The sequence below is a fragment of the Scyliorhinus canicula genome, chromosome 2, assembly GCF_902713615.1.
Source record: "Scyliorhinus canicula chromosome 2, sScyCan1.1, whole genome shotgun sequence".
Classification (NCBI taxonomy): domain Eukaryota; kingdom Metazoa; phylum Chordata; class Chondrichthyes; order Carcharhiniformes; family Scyliorhinidae; genus Scyliorhinus; species Scyliorhinus canicula.
The window spans coordinates 279,433,154-279,452,386 of record NC_052147.1 but is presented as its reverse complement, the minus strand read 5'-3'; the positions used below and the strand labels follow the sequence as shown (position 1 = coordinate 279,452,386).

The following is a 19,233-nucleotide window of genomic DNA, read 5'->3' as shown; positions in this document are numbered from 1 at the left end:
ATGGCCAATCCACCTAACCCGCACATCTTTGGACTGTGGGAGGAAACCGGAGCACCCGGAGGAAACCCACGCACACAGGGGGAGGACGTGCAGACTCCACACAGACAGTGACCCAGCCGGGAATCGAACCTGGGACCCTGGAGCTGTGAAGCATTTATGCTAACCACCATGCTACCCTGCTACCCAAAGGTGGACCGTACTGACGGTCCACCTTTAGGATGGGATCTACCAGCCTCTAATGCTGTTTCTGCGTGGGTCTTACCCCCACAGCCCAAAGATGTGCAGGTTGGATGGATTGGCCACACTAAATTGCCCAATAATGAGGGGGTAGATAGAGTGGACGTTCAGAGACTATTTCCTCAGGTGGATGTAGCTGTTACAAGGGGGCATAACCATAAGATTCAGGGTGGGAGATAGAGGAGGGATATCCGAGGTAGGTTCTTTACTCAGAGAGTGGTTAGGGTGTGGAATGGACTGCCTGCTGTGATAGTGGAGTCGGACACTTTAGGAACTTTCAAGCAGTTATTGGATAGGCATATGGAGCACACCAGAATGACAGGGAGTCGGATAGCTTGATCTTGGTTTCGGACAATGCTCGGCACAACATCGAGGGCCGAAGGGCCTGTTCTGTGCTGTACTGTTCTATGTTCTAATTGGGAAAAAATAATGGAGGGGGGGGGGGTGGTGGTTGACATCTGAGGAATAAAGACGCTTTGTCGTCTCCCAGGTACGTCAGGTCTATTCTCAGATTGATTTTTTTGTGCTGGGTAGGTCTTTTTCTGGGGTGAAGAGGGCGGGGTACTCGGCAATGGTCATGTCAGATCATGCTGCACATTTTGTGTTCCAGCCAGGTTCCTCTCGATGCCTAAAGTGGAGACTGGACACGGGGCAGTTGGCAGGTCAAACTTTCCGTGAGCGCATTCCCTCTTCCATAGGGGAAGTACATTACATTCAACAAGAGTGCCTCAATCTTCCCCTCTACATTGTTGGAGGCCCTCAAGGTGGTCTTAGGGGAGAGGTAATTTCTTATAAGTCACATAGGGGCAGGAATGGACAGGGTGGAGCGTTAGAGGCTGGTAGATCCCATCCTAAAGGTGGACCGTCAGTACCCGATTGCTCCTACACCGGAGTAGGAAGAAGTTGCAGGCGGAATTCGAGCTACTCTCAATGGGTAAGACGGGTCAACTGTGTCACTCGAGGGGGACTTTATATGAACGCAGTGAAAAGGTGAGTCGCCTTTTAGCGCACCAGTGGAGGTGGCCTCCCGGGAGATTGTCCAGGTGAGACAATCTCAGCACAGCATGTTGGTCTCCGCCTGAGCGGAGGTTAATACAGCGTTGGAAGAGTTTTATCAAAGTCTATACAGATCGGACCCCAGAGGAGAGGTTGCAGGTTTGGAATGGTTGACCTTCCCGGGGGTGGAGAGGGAGAGAGGGAGGGGTTTGTGGGTCCTGAAGAGGTTAGGAAGTGTATTGGTTCAATGCAATCGGGTAAAGCTCCAGGTACAGATGGGTTTCCCATTGAATTTTATAAGGACTTTGCGGGCAATTGATTCCACTGATACTGGGTATATTTAAAGTTTCCTTAGCCCGGGTGGGGTGAGGGGGGCGGGGTTCATTGCCAGTTACATAATAATAATCGCTTATTGTCACCAGTAGGCTTCAATGAAGTTACTGTGAAAAGCCCCTCGTCGCCACATTCCGGCGCCTGTTCGGGGAGGCTGGTACAGGAATTGAGCCCGCGCTGCTGGCATAGTTCTGCATTACAAGCCAGCTGTGTAGCCCACTGTGCTAAACCAGCCCCTATATTGGTGCAGGTTTCCATTTCCCTGATTCTGAAGAAGGATAAGGACCCTACAGAGTGTGGGTTGTATCAGCCAATTTTGTTGCTGAACACGGATGCTAAGTTGATAGCTAAAGTGTTGGCAATGCGGTTGGAGCCCTGCCTTCCAGGCCTGATATCGGAGTGACAGATTGGTTTTGTTAAGGGTCGGCAACTGTCGGCCAACATATGTCAATTGTTAAATATTGTCCTGTCTCCCTGCCCCAGCGCTCAATCCGGAGGTGATTGTTTCAATGGATGCCAGAAAGCGTTTTATAGGGTCAAGTGGGGGTACCTATTTGAGATTCTGGGGATGGGATTGGATTGGATTTGTTTATTGTCACGTGTACCGAGGAACAGTGAAAAGTATTTTTCTGCAAGCAGCTCAACAGATCATTAAGTGCATGAAATGAAAAGGGAATAAAATAAAATACATAATAGGGCAGCACAAGGTACATAATGGAACCACATAAGCACCGGCATCGGAGGTTCGGTTTCGGACCAAAGTTCATGGGCGGGATTCTCTGTTTTGCCGGCGCCCGGGGGTTTCCCGACGGCGTGGAGCTGCCCCACAATGTCAAACCCCATTGACCGGCCGGTGTAACGGAGAATCCCGCTGGCGGGTCGAGGCTGAAAAGTGGCACGGCGGGATGGAGAATCCAGCCCCCTATCTTGGATCCGTTTGTTGTATAGGGCTCCCACCGCTCGTGACCATACACATGACTTGAGCTTGGACTTCTTTCAGCTGGGTAGAGGTACAAGGCAGGGTCGCTCGCTGTCTCTGCTTCTGTTTGCCTTGGCAATCAAACCACTGGCTATTGCGGTGAGGTCTTCCAGGGGATTTGGGGGGGGCAAGACCCATGACGGTTTTTACATCCAAGGGATAAGGGCTTTTCGTTCTTCTCCCAGGTACATCAAGTCTATTCTCAGATTGGAGAGGGAGAGAGAGCACAGGGTGTCCCTGTATGCAAATGATCTGCTTCTTTATGTCACAGACACAGACTCCACAATGGACGAGAGGATGAAGCTACTGAGCAGTTTCGGCTCCTTCTCTGGGTATAAGTTGAATCTGGACATGGACCAATATTTTCCGGTGATCCCCCCTACCCCCAGGTAGCCAACCTGGGAATGTTGTCTTTATGCCAAGTTGGATCTAGCTTTTGTTATCTGGGAATTTGGGTAACCCATGATTGGGCCTCGCTTCATAAACTAGATGATGGTGAATGGGGTTAGAACTGATTTGCAGAGGTGAGATAACCTCCCCCCGTGTCCTTGGCAGGCAGGGTTCGGATGGCGTTGGTCGTTCTGGGTGAGTGTGCTTAACACTCAATTTGGCTCTGTTTCTTTACTTAGCTCTGGAGTCGGCAGGTATCATTAAGACACCGCCACAAGCTTCAAGGTGAAGTTCAAAGCAATAAAACCGTACACCAATTAGTAAGTCCAAACAACTGAGTTTATTATAATACAATTATAATAACTACCCATGCACACGCTAGAAGGATTAAACGTATTCCTACCGCTCAATAAACTAATACTTATCTCGAAGGAACTGCCGGGTCAGGGAACAAGGCCTCTTGCTCTGCTCTGGTCTGCAGACTTCAGGTTGGTATATGTTAAAAGGGGTCAGGAGTGTCTATCTCCGGTAGCGATCGTTGAAAGGCACTTACTTGCTGACGGCTGCTGTCCGAACCCTCTCCTCTCTCTCGTTCAAGGTCTTCTTGGCAAAAGCTGGTCGAGGTGCTGATCCACGGAGGAGTGTTGGTCAAAGAGAGAGGAGGGCTGGAGCGCTGGATCAGAAGACTGAACCATGTGTGGGACCTGCCTTTTATAGGTCCCAGGGGATCCGCGCCCCTTTGGGCGGACTCCCTTACCTGCTTGGAATCGAGTGGGTCTCTTCCCAATCGATATGTTTGAATCCTCCCAATACTGAGGCTGTTCCTTAGCTACTGGGCGGGCCTTCAGGCTCTTTGTTTTCGAACCTTGCTGGTGCCTGAGTGTCTGGTATCCTTTACAATGTTGCAGTTGCTTCCCCAATTGTGTCCATTGTCTCTGGAATCGTTCCATTAACATGCTAATTATCCTGGTGATTGCCTCATTAGTATGCGGAATGTTCGTTTCGGTGCTGTCTGCTTTCTTAGCAGACAGAATCCACACCTGCTAGGGGCAGCCTGCTGGGGCTGCAAACATTGTCCATTTTATCCTGTATGCTTTGCGTTCCTCCATTTTGTATTCAGGGAATGGCCAACTTCGGTGGCTACAATGGCTAAAATGAATGTACTTCCGAGGTTTTTATTTCCTTTTCAGTGCCTCCCCATTTTTCTTCCCAAATCGTTCTTTTCCAGAGTCAACAAAGTGATAGCTTCCTTCATTTTAGCGGGCAAGACCCCGGGGATTTGTAGGGCGTCTCTGCAGAGGGAGAGAGAGAGACAGTCAGGACGCTTCGGCCTGCCTGATTTGTTATTCTATTATTGGACAGCCAATATTGAAAAGGTGCTGGGGATCCGAATTCCACATGGGGGCAGGTGGAGGCGGACTCTGGTCGTGATTCTAGTCTGAGTTCCTTGGGAACTGACTCGCTTCCATTTTCTCCTGCGGAAGTTACCAGGAACCCGGGCTGAGCTTAGTCGGGTTGACAATGGTTGGAATGTGTTATTCTTTAGGGGCTGGTTTAGCATAGTGGGCTAAACAGCTGGCTTGTAATGCAGAACAATACCAGCAGCGCGGGTTCAATTCCCATACCGGCCTCCCCGAACAGGCGCCGGAGTGTGGCGACTAGGGGCTTTTCACAGTAACTTCATTGCAGTGTTAATATAAACCTACTTGTGACAATAAAGATTATTATGAATTAATTAATTTAATTAACAGTAAGCGATAACTGATTGTCCCTTTGCTTGTCTGCCTACATTTGCTCCTGGACTGACAACGTCTTAATTTTAAAACTCTGAGCCTTGTTGTAAATCCCTCCATGACCTCTCCTCTCCCTGTCACTGTGCAGTAATCTCCTCCAGCCCTACAATCCTCCAATCCTGTTCTCATGGAACATCTGCTTAATTTCATCGCTCTGCCATTGGCGGCTGTGCCGCCAGCTGCCTGGACCCCAAGCTCTGGAACTTCCTCCCTAAACCCCTTTGCCTCTCTCTCGCCTTCGTAAAAATCATCATTAAAACCAGCTCCTCCGACCAGGTCTCTGGTGACATGTCCTGTTGTCTCCTACTGGGGCTCGATATCAAATATTGTTTGTTAACACTCCTGTGAAGCACCTTTTTGCTGGGTCGCAGTTGCTATATGAATGCAGGTTGCTGTTTTGACCTGCAATACAGATTGTTCTGGAAGGCTTGACATAGTTTCTCAGCGCTGCAATGTTCTTATAACGGAGGGAATTTCTGTGCTACTAACCTCCTTTTCATTAAAACCTAGCCCCTCAAATCGTTATATTCTGATTAGGCTTTACATCCCTTTATTTGTTTTTCCTGCCTTTCTGTTGGTTTTAAATCCACGTCTGTATTTTTGTTTAAATGCCGAGTTACTTTTTTTCTCATCGTCGAGGCTCTTTGTTCAGCTTGACGTGAGGCGGGCTGGAGAGTGTACCGATTTTAAAACTAAATTGACTGGTGACCTCAGTAAATTTGTGACAGGATTGCGATCAAACTGGCTTTCTCTCACCGGACATTGGATTAGTCTCGAAAATGAGCCTGGTGGGAACTTGCTCTCTCTGCTGTGAGACAGCAGCGTTTGGTGCACAGTCGGGAATATTGCTCTCTGGTTCACTCTGCCCTCCTCCAGTATCCCACACGTCCCTTCCTTTTGTTTCCCAACACCGCACCTTCCGACAGAGTGCTATTCCTGTGCAGCGGAATGATTCACCGGGAGTCGGCTGACCGCATGGTCGCCATCATCGCAATACAGCAATGGAAATAAAGAACGTGCATTTATGTAGCAGATTTCACAATCTCTGCATGCCCCCCCCCTCCCGAAACACTTTGCAACTGGTGACATGGTAGCACAGTGGTTAGCACTGTCGCTTCGCAGCTCCAGGGTCCCAGGTTCGATTCCTGGCTTGGGTCACTATCTGTGCGGAGTCTGCACGTTCTCCCCGTGTGTCTGCGTGGGGTTCCCCCCGGTGCTCCGGTTTCCTCCCACAGTCCAAAGATGTGGAGTTGGCCATGCTAAATTGCCTTTATTGTCCAAAAAGATTCGGTGGGCTTGCTGGGTTACAGGGATAGGGCGGAGGCGTGGGCTTATGTAGGGTGCTCTTTCCAAGGGCCGGTGCCGACTCGATGGGCTGAATGGCCTCCGTCTGCACCGTAAATTCTATGAAATCTGAAGCGTAGTCACTGTTGCAATGTAAGAAATGTGGCAGCCGGCAAGGGTGTGGTTGGTGTGGCCCAGTTGGTAAGGGATCGCTGATGGTGGACATCTGAGGGCGGGCCTAGAGGGGCGCCTGACACGGGCCGGGGACAGGCTCAAAAAGGGCTATCGGCAGGGGAAGGACGAGGCATTTTTCCAGGAGACGGACCTGAAGCTGGGGGATCAGACGAGGTTGAGGAAGAGATGGGTGGGGCAGGAGTTTCATTCAGGGTTGGATATGAAGACGAGGAGGGGGTGGTGGTGCTGGTTAATCGGGTAGCGTTCGAGGTGGGGAGCATTGTGGCCAACTGGGAGGGTGGGAGGGTGGGGGGGGGGGGGGTGGTATATCATAGTTAGTGGAAAACTGGAGGGGTTTCCGGTGGTTCTGGTAAATGTCTGTGCCCCAAATTGGGATGATGTAGGTTTAATGAGGCGGGTGTTAGGGAAGATTTCTGAGTTGAACTCGCATTGGTTGATTATATTTTGGGTACAGAACCGAGCTTGGACAGGTTGAGTCCCAAGTTGTCGAGGGTGTTGGCAGTGGCCAAGGAGTTGAGAGAGTTTATGGAGAAGGGTTGGTCCCCTAGACGTCTGTAGGCCGAGGGCGAAGGAGTTTTCATACTTCTCCCACGTGCACCGGGTGTGCTCCTGGATTAACTTTTTCGTGATGGACAAGACTAGGGCAGCACGGTAGCATGGTGGTTAGCACAATTGCTTCACAGCTCCAGGGTCCCAGGTTCAATTCCCGGCTTGGGTCACTGTCTGTGTGGAGTCTGCACATCCTCCCCGTGTCTGCGTGGGTTTCCTCCGGGTGCTCCGGTTTCCTCCCACAGTCCAAAGATGTGCAGGTTAGGTGGATTGGCCATGCTAAATTGCCCTTAGTGTCCAAAATTGCCCATAGTGTTGGGTGGGGTAACTGGGTTATGGGGATAGGGTGGGGGTGTGGGCTTGGGTGGGGTGCTCTTTCCAAGAGCTGGTGCAGACTCGATGGGCCAAATGGCCTCCTTCTGCACTGTAAATTCTATGAAAGACGTTGCTGGCGGGGTTGGTTGACTCGGAGTATTCGGCAATTGTGGTTTCTGACCACATACTGTTCCGGATCCTTATCCTCCTTTAATATCAGGGAGATGGGGGCTTGCGACAATGTAGGGGAGTGCCCCCCCTCTCCCTTGCTTCATTACACGCCTTCACCAGCAGTGCCCGCAAGTCCACCCAAACTTCTTATAAAACTCCACTAGGAATGTGTCCGGCCCCGGGGCCTTCCCTTCCCTTTACAGTGCAGACACTGGGTGGATTTGCGTGGGGCCCAGGTTATCACAGTGGAGACTGGTGCGGATGAGGAGGTGCGCGAGCGGGTAAGGGCTGCCATTCGGAGGTACGTGGCGCTAAGCGATACAGGGGAGGGCACGGCCACCAATCTGTGGGAGGCCCTCAATGAAATGGTTCGGCGGGAATTTATTTCAATTCGGACGTTCAGAGAGAAAGCAGAGCCGGCAGTGGTGGCAAAGCTAGTGGACAAGATTTTGAGGGTGGATAGGAGACACTCGGAGGCGCAGGAGGCAGGGCTGTTGAAGGAGAGGCAGAGGCTCCAGATTGAGTTTGGGCTAGTGTCTACGGGGAAGGCGGTGGGGCAGTATATGAGTGTGGGGAGAGGGTGAGCAGGATGTTGGTCCATCAGTTGAGGAAGCAAGAGGCGGCGAGGGAGATCGGCAGATTCAGGGATGATGAGGGGAGGGTAGTGCTAGTCCCGGAGGGGGTGAATGGCGTGGTTGAGGAGATTTCTAGAAGAGAAAGCTATACGAGTCTGAGAGTCTGAGCCCGTGGACGAGGGGGAAGGGATACAACCGTTTTTGGACGGGCTGGAGGTTCCAGTAGAGGAGGAGCTGGTTATGGGGTTGCGGGTCCCAAATGTGTTGAGGGAAGTAATGGACAGCATGGGGACGATGCGGGAAGGGAAGGCCCCAGGGCCGGATGTTTGGGCACTGATCTGTGACAACCATAGGTTTACCCTGCAGGGTGGGGGTTGTTGGATGCGAGGTTTCAGGGGTGACTGCAGTTCAGTCGGCAGTTAGGAACGCAAATGCAATGTTTGCATTCATGTCAAGAGGGCTAGAATACAAAACCAGGGATGTACTCCTGAGGCTGTATAAGGCTCTGGTCAGACCTCATTTGGAGTATTGTGAACAGTTTTAGGCCCTGTATCTAAGGAAGGATGTGCTGGCCTTGGAAAGGGTCTAGAGGAGGTTCGCAAGAATGATCCCTGGAATGAAGAACTTATCATATGAGGAACGGTTGAGGACTCTGGGGCTGTACATATTGGGGTTTAGAAGGATGAGGGGGAATCTTATTGAAAATTATAGGATACTGCGTGGCCTGGATAGAGTGGACGTGGAGAGGATGTTTCCACTTGTAGGAAAAACTAGAACCAGAAGACACCATCTCAGACTAAAGGGACAATCTGTTAAGACAGAGATGAGGAGGAATTTCTTCAGCCAGTGGATGGTGAATCTGTGGAACTCTTTGCCGCAGAAGGCTGTGGAGGCCAAATCACTGAGTGTCTTTAAGACAGAGATAGATAGGCTCTTGATTAATAAGTGGATCAGGGGTTATGGGGAGAGGGCAGGAGAATGGGGATGAGAAAATATCAGCTATGATTGAATGGCGCAGCAGACTCGATGGGCCGAGTGGCCTAATTCTGCTCCTATGTCTTATGGTCTTATGGCAGGCAGGGATTGAGCCATGTGGCGATCTGTTCATCGGGGGGTGGGGGGTAAATTTGTGAAGTTAGAGGATCTGGTGGAAGAGTACGGTTTCCAAGGAGGAAGGGCTTTAGGCACCTGCAGGTTCGGGACTTTGTAAGGAGAGAGGTGCCATCCTCTCCTGGTTTATGGAGGAGGAAAACCAGCCAGGAGAGTGAAGGAATAGTTGGGCAAGAGTGACAAGAATCCTCAATGAAGGCTTCGGCAGTCCCAAAAGACGTGCTGTTAGGTGAATTGGACATTTTGAATTCTCCCTCTGTGTACCCGAACAGGCGCCGGAATGTGGCGACTAGGGGCTTTTCACAGTAACTTCATTGCAGTGTTAATGTAAGCCTACTTGTGACGATAAAGATTATTAAAAAAATTAAAGCAGCAGAGGGATTGGAGTAGGGGTGGTGGTGGGTGAAGAGAAATGGAGGTGGAAATCTTTGCAACGTTGGTGCACCAGTGAATTGTCCAGGGTTATAGTCTGCTGCAGAATGCCTACCCGAGGAGAGGGATTCCATGTGACAGGATGAGACCAACTGCTTTATCGCTGAGTACACCAATGCTGCCTGGCAAGATGCTCAACACATCTTAGCGTAGGAACGAGAGGGGACTGCTTAGACCCCTGTGTCTGTTGTGCCATTCAATTAAGTTATAACTAATCTGTGATCTAATTCCACATACTACCTTTGCCCCATATCCCATAGCACCATTGGCTAGCAAAAACCTATAGTCGATAGCTTTAAGTTCCTGGGGCTCACCATCACCAACCGTCTGTCCTGGTCCACTCGCGTGGATGTGACAGTCAAGAAAGCCCAACAGCGTCTCTACTTCCCACGGAAGCTAAAGAAATTCGGCATGTCTGCATCGCATCTCACAAAACTCTACAGATGTGCCATAGCGAGCATCCTATCCGGCTGCATCACAGCCTGGTATTGCAACTGGTATTGGGCAGCACGGTAGCACAAGTGGATAGCATTGTGGCTTCGCAGCGCCAGGGTCCCAGATTCAATTCCCCGCTGGGTCACTGTCTGTGCGGAATCTGCACATTCTCTCCGTGTCTGCGTGGGTTTCCTCCGGGTGCTCCGGTTTCCTCCCACAGTCCAAAGATGTGCAGGTTAGGTGGATTGGCCATGAAAAATTGCCCTTAGTGACCAAAAAGGTTAGGAGGGGTTATTGGGTTACGGGGATAGGGTGGAAGTGAGGGCTTAAGTGGGTTGGTGCAGACTCGATCGGCCGAATGGCCTCCTGCACTGTATGCTCTATGTTCTAACTGCTCGGTCCAAGATTGCAAGAAACTGCAGACTGTGGTGAACTCAGCCCAACGCATCACACAAGCTTGCCACTCCCACATTGATACTGTCTACACCTCCCGCTGCCTCAGGAAGGCAGCCAACATTATGAGACCCCTCCCACCCAGGCATTGCCCTCTTCCAGACCCTTCCATCAGGCAGATGGTACAGATGTCTGAAGACCTGCACATCCAGACATAGGGACAGCTTCTTCCCCACAGCTACCAGACTCCTCAACGACTCCCGCTCAGACTGATCTGTTCCCTGTAAGAACACTATTCACGACGCCCTATGCTGTTCTTGCTCATGTATTCGCTTTATTTGGCCCCTTGTTCCGCACTGTAAACAATCACTGTTTGTCGATGTACCATTTGTCAGTGTACTCTGTTGATTATTCTTGTGTCTACTATGTACGTACTGTGTACGTTCCCTCGGCCGCAGAAAAATACTTTTCACTGTACTTCGGTACACGTGACAATAAATAAATCAAATCAAATCAAACTCTGATTTTAAATTAACAACAAGGAAGAGCATTCCAAATTTCTACCTGAAAGATTGACTCCCAAGTTTTAGACTATGTCCCTTACTCTTGGACTCCCAAAACCAGCAGCAATGATCTCTCCCCATCTCTGTGTGTGTGATGGAAAGTAAAATTACACCCACATGATATCTCGGATATGCTGCCAGAAATCCTACAGCGCAGTGACTGGATAGTGAAAGGCTGCCAATGGTGGGGCAGGGCTGTTCAAGGGGCCAGAGTCGGAGGACTGCAGAGAGCTCCGAAGGTTGTAGAAGGTTACAGAGATAAGGAGAGGAAGTGGCCCTGGAAGGACTTGATAGCGCAAAAGGTTGTGAAATTCCAGCGTTTGGGGTAGTGGCTGCCAATATAGGTTCATAAGCAGATGGGTGATGTTGTAAACCTGAAGAGTGAGCAAGATTGGTTGAGGGATGGGAAAAAGGAACCAGAGATTGAGATGAGCTGAGGCAGGGCTGAGCCAATCATTATGTGTGGTGAAATTCATTATCGGCCCTAGTAGAGAGCCTCTCCCCAGGGTATCTAACACACATCAGATGCTCTTGTATTGATGACAAAGAATGTTGGCAGCTGCAGTCCCAATAATGGACACATTAAACATTAGGTAGTGTACACATTGCGTATGAGGTCTTTCATAGAATTTACAGTGCAGAAGGAGGCCATTTGGCCCATTGAGTCTGCACCGGCTCCCAGAAAGAGCACCCTACCCAAGATCAACAACTCCACCCTATCCCCATAACCCAGTAACCCCACCCAACACTAAGGGCAATTTTGGACACTATGGGCAATTTATCATGGCCAATCCACCTAACCTGCACATCTTTGGACTGTGGGAGGAAACCGGAGCACCCGGAGGAACCCACGCACACACGGGGAGGATGTGCAGACTCTGCACAGACAGTGACCCAAACCGGAATCGAACCTGGGACCCTGGAGCTGTGAAGCAATTGTGCTATCCACAATGCTACCGTGCTTCCAATTGAAATTCTGGGTCGGTAACTGGTCAGGGCAACGGAAGTTGCTGAACGTAAGAAATAGTATCCGAATTAGGCCATTCAGCCCTGCAACCCTGCTCCGTTGTTCAGCGTAAAGGCTGATCGTCTATCTCAATTTGTCTTTTACTTTTCCATTTCCATTTATTCCCTTAGAATCCAGAAATCTATTAATCGCAGCCTTGAATCTGTTCCTTGGACTGAACATCCACAGCTCGCTTGGATAGAGATTTCCGAAGATTCACAGTCTTTTGACTGAAGCTATTTCTCCTCATCTCAGTCCGAAATGGCTAACCCTGTATCCTGAAAGTGTGACACCAGACTTTCCGGAGGAAGCAGTTTCACAGAGCCTACTCTACCAAATGCCAAGAAGAATTCTATAGGTTTTACTGTAGACAAGACCAACAGTAGCCAGCACGGTAGCACAGTGGTTAGCAGAATGGCTTCACAGCTCCAGGGTCCCAGGTTCGATTCCCGGCTTGGGTCATTGTCTGTGTGGAGTCTGCACGTTCTCCTCGTGTGTGCGTGGGTTTCCTCCGGGTGCTCCGGTTTCCTCCCACAGTCCAAAGATGTGCAGGGGTACGAAAGAGAAAATGCTGGAAAATCTCAGCCAGTCTGGCAGCATCTGTAGGGAGAGAAAAGAGCTAACGTTTCGAGTCCGATGACTCTTTGTCATCTCTCCCTACAGATGCTGCCAGACTTGCTGAGATTTTCCAGCATTTTCTCTTTCGTTTCAGATTCCAGCATCCGCAGTAATTTGCTTTTAATAGATGAGCCGGGGTAGGTGGATTGGCTATGCTAAATTGCTCTTAGTGTCCAAAAAAGGTAGGGTGGGGTTGCGGGGATAGGGTGGAAGTGTGGGGATGGGGTGGAGGTGTGGGCTTGGGTGGGGTGCTCTTTCCAAGGGCCGGTGTGGGCTCGATGGGCCGAATGGCCTCCTTCTGCACTGTAAATTCTGTGATTCTGTTTATCGGCTGTGACTCCCAACAAATCAACTGCTCCCATTTAAGTTGATTCCAGTTGGAGAAAGCTAGGACACTTGCAGGAGGAGCACGCTGTAAGCAAGCTTGTGTCATCGATACGTTACCTTTGTGTATTTCTTATAGCTATTATACCAACTTCCTGTAACTTATTACTTGTAACATATGCAACAGCTTCAATGTAATCCAACAGAGTGAAGCCATGGGAGGTTCCTGTCAGTCTCATGTCTCCCCTGTCCGCCTATGTGCCTTGCCCTTCAATCTGCGCTCCCGTCGGTCTGCGCTCCCGTCGGTCTGTGCTCCCGTCGGTCGGTCTGCGTTCCCGTCGGTCGGTCTGCACTCCCGTCGGTCTGGGATCCCGTTGGCCGGTCGGTCTGCGTTCCCGTCGGTCGGTCTGCGCTCCCATCGGTCGATCTGCGCTCCCATTGACCTGCACTCCAACCTGTCAGTTGGTCTGTGCTCCCGCTGGTCGGTAGGTCTGCGCTCCCATCGATCGATCTGCGCTCCCATTGACCTGCACTCCAACCTGTCAGTTGGTCTGTGCTCCCGCTGGTCGGTAGGTCTGCGCTCCCATCGATCGATCTGCGCGGCCATCGATCTGCACTCCAACCTGTCAGTTGGTCTGCGCTCCCGCTGGTCGGTAGGTCTGCGCTCCCATCAGTCGATCTGCGCTCCCATCGTCCTGCACTCCAACCTGTCAGTTGGTCTGTGCTCCCGCTGATTGGTAGGTCTGCGCTCCCATCGATCGATCTGCGCGCCCATTGATCTGCACTCCAACCAGTCAGTTAGTCTGTGCTCCCGCTGGTCGGTAGGTCTGCGCTCCTATCGATCGATCTGCGCACCCATGGATCTGCACTCCAACCTGTCAGTTGGTCTGTGCTCTCCCTGGTCAGTCGATCAGCACTCCTGCCGGTCGGTCTCTGCTCCCGCCAGGCGGTCTGCCTGCTCTCCGTCGCTCGGTCAGTCTGCGTGCCTGTTGGTAGATGGGTGTATGTCTGCGTTCTGTGTGCCTGTGCTGGACTGAATGTGAATGTGCATGTCTGTGGGTAAGTGTGTGTGTCTCTGTCTATGAGTCTGCGTCCACGTGTGTCTGTCTGTGTAACAATCTCTGCTTCCCAGCCGAAAACAAATGCGTCATTTTAGCATGTTTTTTCTGGATGTTTCGAATTGGACGTAGTTGATTGGAGAATCCTTCATATTTACAGGAAAAATATTTGTGTGAGAGTCGTCGAAGTAATATCATTCCTTCTTAAACTACAGTGCTTTGTATGGGATATGTTGATCTTTCTGTCAGTCAGATTGAATTTTATATGAAAGATTTTTTCCTCAAAAAGCATGCATACAGTAAAAAAAAAAATCCTGGGATTAAGTTTACCGAGCTTAGATGTTGTGTGTCAAATGGGCAAGGAAAATCAAAAGAAATATACCGAGGAATTGTTGATATTGGAGCAGTGGATGTTTACAGTGAGGGGTTCTTGGTGCATGTTAGTGCAGCTTGTAGTAGTGTGTGCAGTATAATGTTGATCTTTGTGTCAATCAAGTTGAATTTTAATCAGAATATGATCCAAGACCCACAGTAGAAACCTGGGGATTAGGTTCGCAGAGTCTGTGTGACTTTACTGTTTGGGTTGCAGAAAAATTAGAGAAGTGGTTTTGATTTTCTTTTCACCCTCCTCCTCCTCCATCCTCGGATCTTTGAGCCCGACGGTGGGGTGGGGTGTATATAATCATGAATCACTGCTGTTTATGTTGTAAGAATTCTCCTTTGATGCCTCGCCATTCCTCCGGCTGGTTCAGTCAGTAGGTTTGTGGGAAAAGGCGGCGTTGAACCAGGTTCGATCGCGAGTTGGCTGTTCTCAACCGAGGTGGCTTTGTATCAATTAAGTAACCCTCTGTGCCCTGGGTTGGGAATGGGCAGGTGGCAGAGGCAGCTAGCCACGATCTATGCTTTTGAATGCTCTGCAGTGGCTCCTGCTGGATAGAAAGCTATATAGCGCCTTTATGTCCCACCTTCAATGGTCTCTCGATATCTTTACGATATCTGTACTTTACAGCCAATTTACAAAATTCTATTCATTCTTGGGGTGTGGGCATCATTGGCAAGGCCAGCATTTTTTGCCCTTCCCTAATTACCCTCAAGAAAGTGGCAGTAAACCACCATCTGGACATTCTCAATTCTCCCTCTGTGTACCCGGACAGGCGCCGGAATGTGGCGATCAGGGGCTTTTCACAGTAACTTCAATGCCGTGTTAATATAAGCTGACTTGTGACAATAAAAATTATAAATAAATAAAATCTGGAACTGCTGCAGTTTACGGGTGTAGGTACACCCACGGTGCTGTTAGGGAGTTCCAAGATATGGCTCAACGATGATGAAGGAACGGCGATATAATTCCAAGGTAGGATCGTGTGTGGCTTGGAGGGGAACCTGCGGATGGCGCTGTTCCCATCTTATCTGCTGCCCTTGACCTTCTAGGTGGTAAAGGTCGTAGGTTTGCAAATTGCTGTTGAAGGAACATTGGTGGCTTCCTGCAGTGCATCTTGTAGATGGTACACACTGCTACCACTGTGCACGGTGGTGGAGGGAGTGAATGTTTAAGGTGGTGGATGGGGTCCCAATCAGGGGGTTGCTTTGACTTGGATGGTGTCAGGCTTCTTGAGTTTTGAGCTGCACTCATCCAGGCTCAAAGGAAGATGGCTGTGGTTGTTGGGTGTCAGTCATCCCAGGCTTGGGACATCACTGCAGGAGTTCCTCAATGTTGTGCCCGAGATCAATCAGTCTTCAGCTGATTCAATGACGTTCCTTCCAACATAAGGTCAGATGTGGAGTGTTTGCTGATAATTGCATAATATTCAACACCACCCATGACCCCTCAGACACTGAAGCAACCCAGGTGCAAATACAGCAAGACCTGGACAATATCCAGGCTTGGGCTGACAAATGACAGGTAACATTCGCGCCACTCAAGTGCCAGGCAATGACTATCTCCAATAAGACAGAAGCAAACCATTGCCCCTTGACATTCAATGGCATTACCATCACTGAATTCCCCACTATCAACATCCCGGGGGTTACAATTGAGCAGAACTGACCTGGACCCAGCCATATAAATATTGTGGCTTCAAGAGCAGGTCAGAGACTAGAACTCCTGTGGCTAGTAACTCACCTCCTGATTCCCCAATGTCTGTCCACCACATACAAGGCGTAAGTCAGGAATGTGATGAATCTCCACTTGCCTGGGTGAGTGCAGCTCCAAAAACATTCAAGAAGCTCGACACCATCCAGGATAAAGCAGCCTGCTTGATTGCTCCCCCTTCCACTAAACATTCACTTCCTCCACCATTGGCGCACAATAGCAGCCATGTGTACCATCTGCAAGATGCACTGCAGGGACCAAGGCTCCTTTAACAACACCTTCCAAACTCACGACCACTACCATCTAGAAGGACAAGAGCAGCAGATACCTGGGAACACCACCAACTGGAAGTTCCCTTGCAAGTCACTTTGAAATATATCGCCGTTCCTTCACTCTCACTGGGTCAAAATCCTGGAATTCCTTTCCTAAGAGCACTGCGGGTGTACCTACACCACAGGGACAGCAGCGGTTCTAGAAGGCAGCTCACCACCCCCTTCCCAAGGGTTATTAGGGATGGGCAATAAATGCTGGCTTAGCCAGCGACGCCTACATCCCATACAAATTAATTTGAAATAAAGTGGAGATTATTCCGTCACAATCCTGACTTGTGCCTTTTGGACAGGTTTTGGAGAGAACCAGAGGTGAGTGACGTGTCGTAGAATGTTCTCCCTTGTACTTTTGCTCACTGCAAGGCCTCATGAATAGGAGTTCTTGCTCTGTGGTTGCAAGATATAGGTTGAGAGTTGGTAGATTTAAAACTGAGATGAGGAGACACTACTTCCCACAGTAGGTGATGAATTTGTGGAACTAGCTGCCCCAGAGTGCGGTGGAGTCCGAATCATTAAATGGTTTCACGAGGGAGATAGATATATTTCTGATTTTTAAAAACAGGTTCAAGAGATATGGGGAATAGGCAGGAAGGTGGATTTGAGACCAGGAAGAGATCAGCCATGATCTGATTGAATGGCGGAGCAGGCTCGAAGGGCTGAATTGCCTACTTCCGCTCCTAATTCCTATGTTCCTAACCCATCGAGGTCCTATACATGAACCAAGTACATTGTTGCTCATCAGCAACTGGACCTTACGGTGTATTTCAGCATCTTCTGTACATATCTCAGAGTTCCTCCTGCTAGGAGTTTGTATGTTTCTACCCTGGTCCATTGACCTGAAATATCTTCATTGTTTTGCTTCACAAATTTTCATTTGAACTGGAACAACAGGATGATTTTCAAGTGATGATGTCTATCCTTTGTTTGATTTTGTATGCCTAGATCGCCTGGAGACCAAGACTTTCAACCAAGAGGAGTTTAAAGACAGATTTCTTGCAGAGGTAAGGGTGATTGGATTGATCCCTGTAGGGTACTTGGACAGGGGTGGGAATGTGAGGGATGGTTTGGGATGATTGTTTATTGGGAGTTGCCTGGGACGCCTTGCAACCAGACAGCAGGAATCTTTCTGATGTGTATGTGGGGAATTGTTGGCTCACTGAAGGGACACACTTGGGCTTTCAGAGCCTTAAACCCATTGTTGCCTTCAGGGGGGAAGGGGGGGGGGGCAGTTTGGGATGGCAGCTACTCCCATGCTGTTCCAGAATTTTGCTGAGTTACATGGAATACAGCAAAGAAGCAGGCCATCTAATAAAAGCAAGATGCTGAAAACCTGAAATAAAAACCAGAAATGTTGGAGGTACTCCGAGGTCTGGCAACATCCGTGGACCCTGTGAGATATTGGCAGGATGGATGTGGAGAGGATCTTTCCTCTTGTGGGGGAATCTAGAATTGGGTCATTGTTTAAAAATAAGGATTTGTCTGCTTAAGACAGAGATGAGGACTAACTCTTTCTCTCAAGGGCCTCTGAAATTTTCTTCCTCAAAAGTCAGTGAAAGCAGAGTCTTTGAAAATTTTTAAGGCAGAACTGGATTGATTCTTGATTAACAAGGGGATGAAAGGTTATCAGGAGTAGGTGGAAGGGCACGGTCAGATCATCCATGATCTTATTGAATGGCGGAGCAGGCTCGAGGGGCCGAGTGGCCTATTCCTGCCTCTAATTAGTATGTTTACAGCAATGTTTATGTTCCACACATGCCTCATCCTCTGTATTTATTTTAGCTCACCAGATCAACATAACCTTCTATTCCTTTCTCCCTCATGTATTTATTTAGTTTCCCCTTAAATATATCCACGTTATTCACCTCAGCCACTCCATGTGGTAGCATATTCCACATTCTAACACTGTTCAAGGAAAGAAGCTTCTCCTGAATTCGACGATGGATTAAATCTTATTAGAACATAGAACAGTACAGCACAGAACAGGCCCTTCGGCCCTCGATGTTGTGCCGAGCATTGTCCGAAACCAAGATCAAGCTATCCCACTCCCTGTCATTCTGGTGTGCTCCATGTGCCTATCCAATAACCGCTTGAAAGTTCCTAAAGTGTCCGACTCCGCTGTCACAGCAGGCAGTCCATTCCACACCCTAACCATTCTCTGAGTAAAGAACCTACCTCGGACATCCCTCCGAAATCGCCAACCCTGAATCTTATAGTTATGCCCCTTTGTAACAGCTACATCCACCCGAGGAAATAGTCTCTGGACGTCCACTCTATCTATCCCCCTCATTATTGGGCAATTTAGGTCTTGTATTTTATGGATCCTAGTTTTGAAGTCTCCCAAAAGTGGGAGTATCTTCCCTATTTTTACCCTCTCAGACTCTTTTATGATATTAATGGCCACTCTCTGATCACCCTTCTTATTCTCTATTCTATAGACAGGAGCTCCAATTTGTTCAGTCTTTTCCATTCTGGTATCATCCTTGCAAATCTTTTCTACGCCTTCTCCAGGCCCTCGATATCTTTTAAATAATATGGAGACCAGAACTGTGCTCAGCACTGAGTGCGGTCTAATCAAGGTCCAGTCTAAGCTCAACATCTCTGCTTTCCAATTCTATTCCTCGAGAAATGAACTCTTCTCCACGGTTTGCACTTTTTGTGATCATAGTTACCTGCTTCAGAGCTGGCGACCGAAGCCAAAGGGTGGTTGTGGAGGGTTGTTTTTCAAACTGGAGGCCTATGACCAGCGGTGTGCCTCAGGGATCGGTGCTGGGTCCACTGTTATTTGTTACATATATAAACGATTTGGATGAGAATGTTGGAGGCATGGTCAGTAATTTTGCAGATGACGCCAAGATTGGTGGCATAGTGGATAGTCAAGTAGGTTATATAAGATTGCAACAGGATCTTGACCAATTGGGCCAGTGGGCCGATGAGTGGCAAATGGAGTTTAATTTGGATAAATGTGAGGTGATACATTTTGGTAGATCAAATCGGGACAGGACCTACTCAGTTAATGGTAGGGAGTTGGGGAGAGTTACAGAACAAAGAGATCTCGG

The 19,233-nt window shown here is 49.2% G+C and overlaps 1 protein-coding gene across 2 annotated transcripts in view; it reads left to right on the top strand.

The window, feature by feature from the left end:
* Positions 1-19,233, top strand: part of nhej1 (nonhomologous end-joining factor 1) — a 293,398-nt gene that overhangs the window by 53,743 nt on the left and 220,422 nt on the right. For both annotated transcript variants that reach the window (XM_038790125.1, XM_038790126.1), the window contains exon 5: positions 17,120-17,178. In XM_038790125.1, coding sequence (XP_038646053.1) covers positions 17,120-17,178 — 59 coding nt within the window. The remainder of the gene's footprint in view (positions 1-17,119; positions 17,179-19,233) is intronic.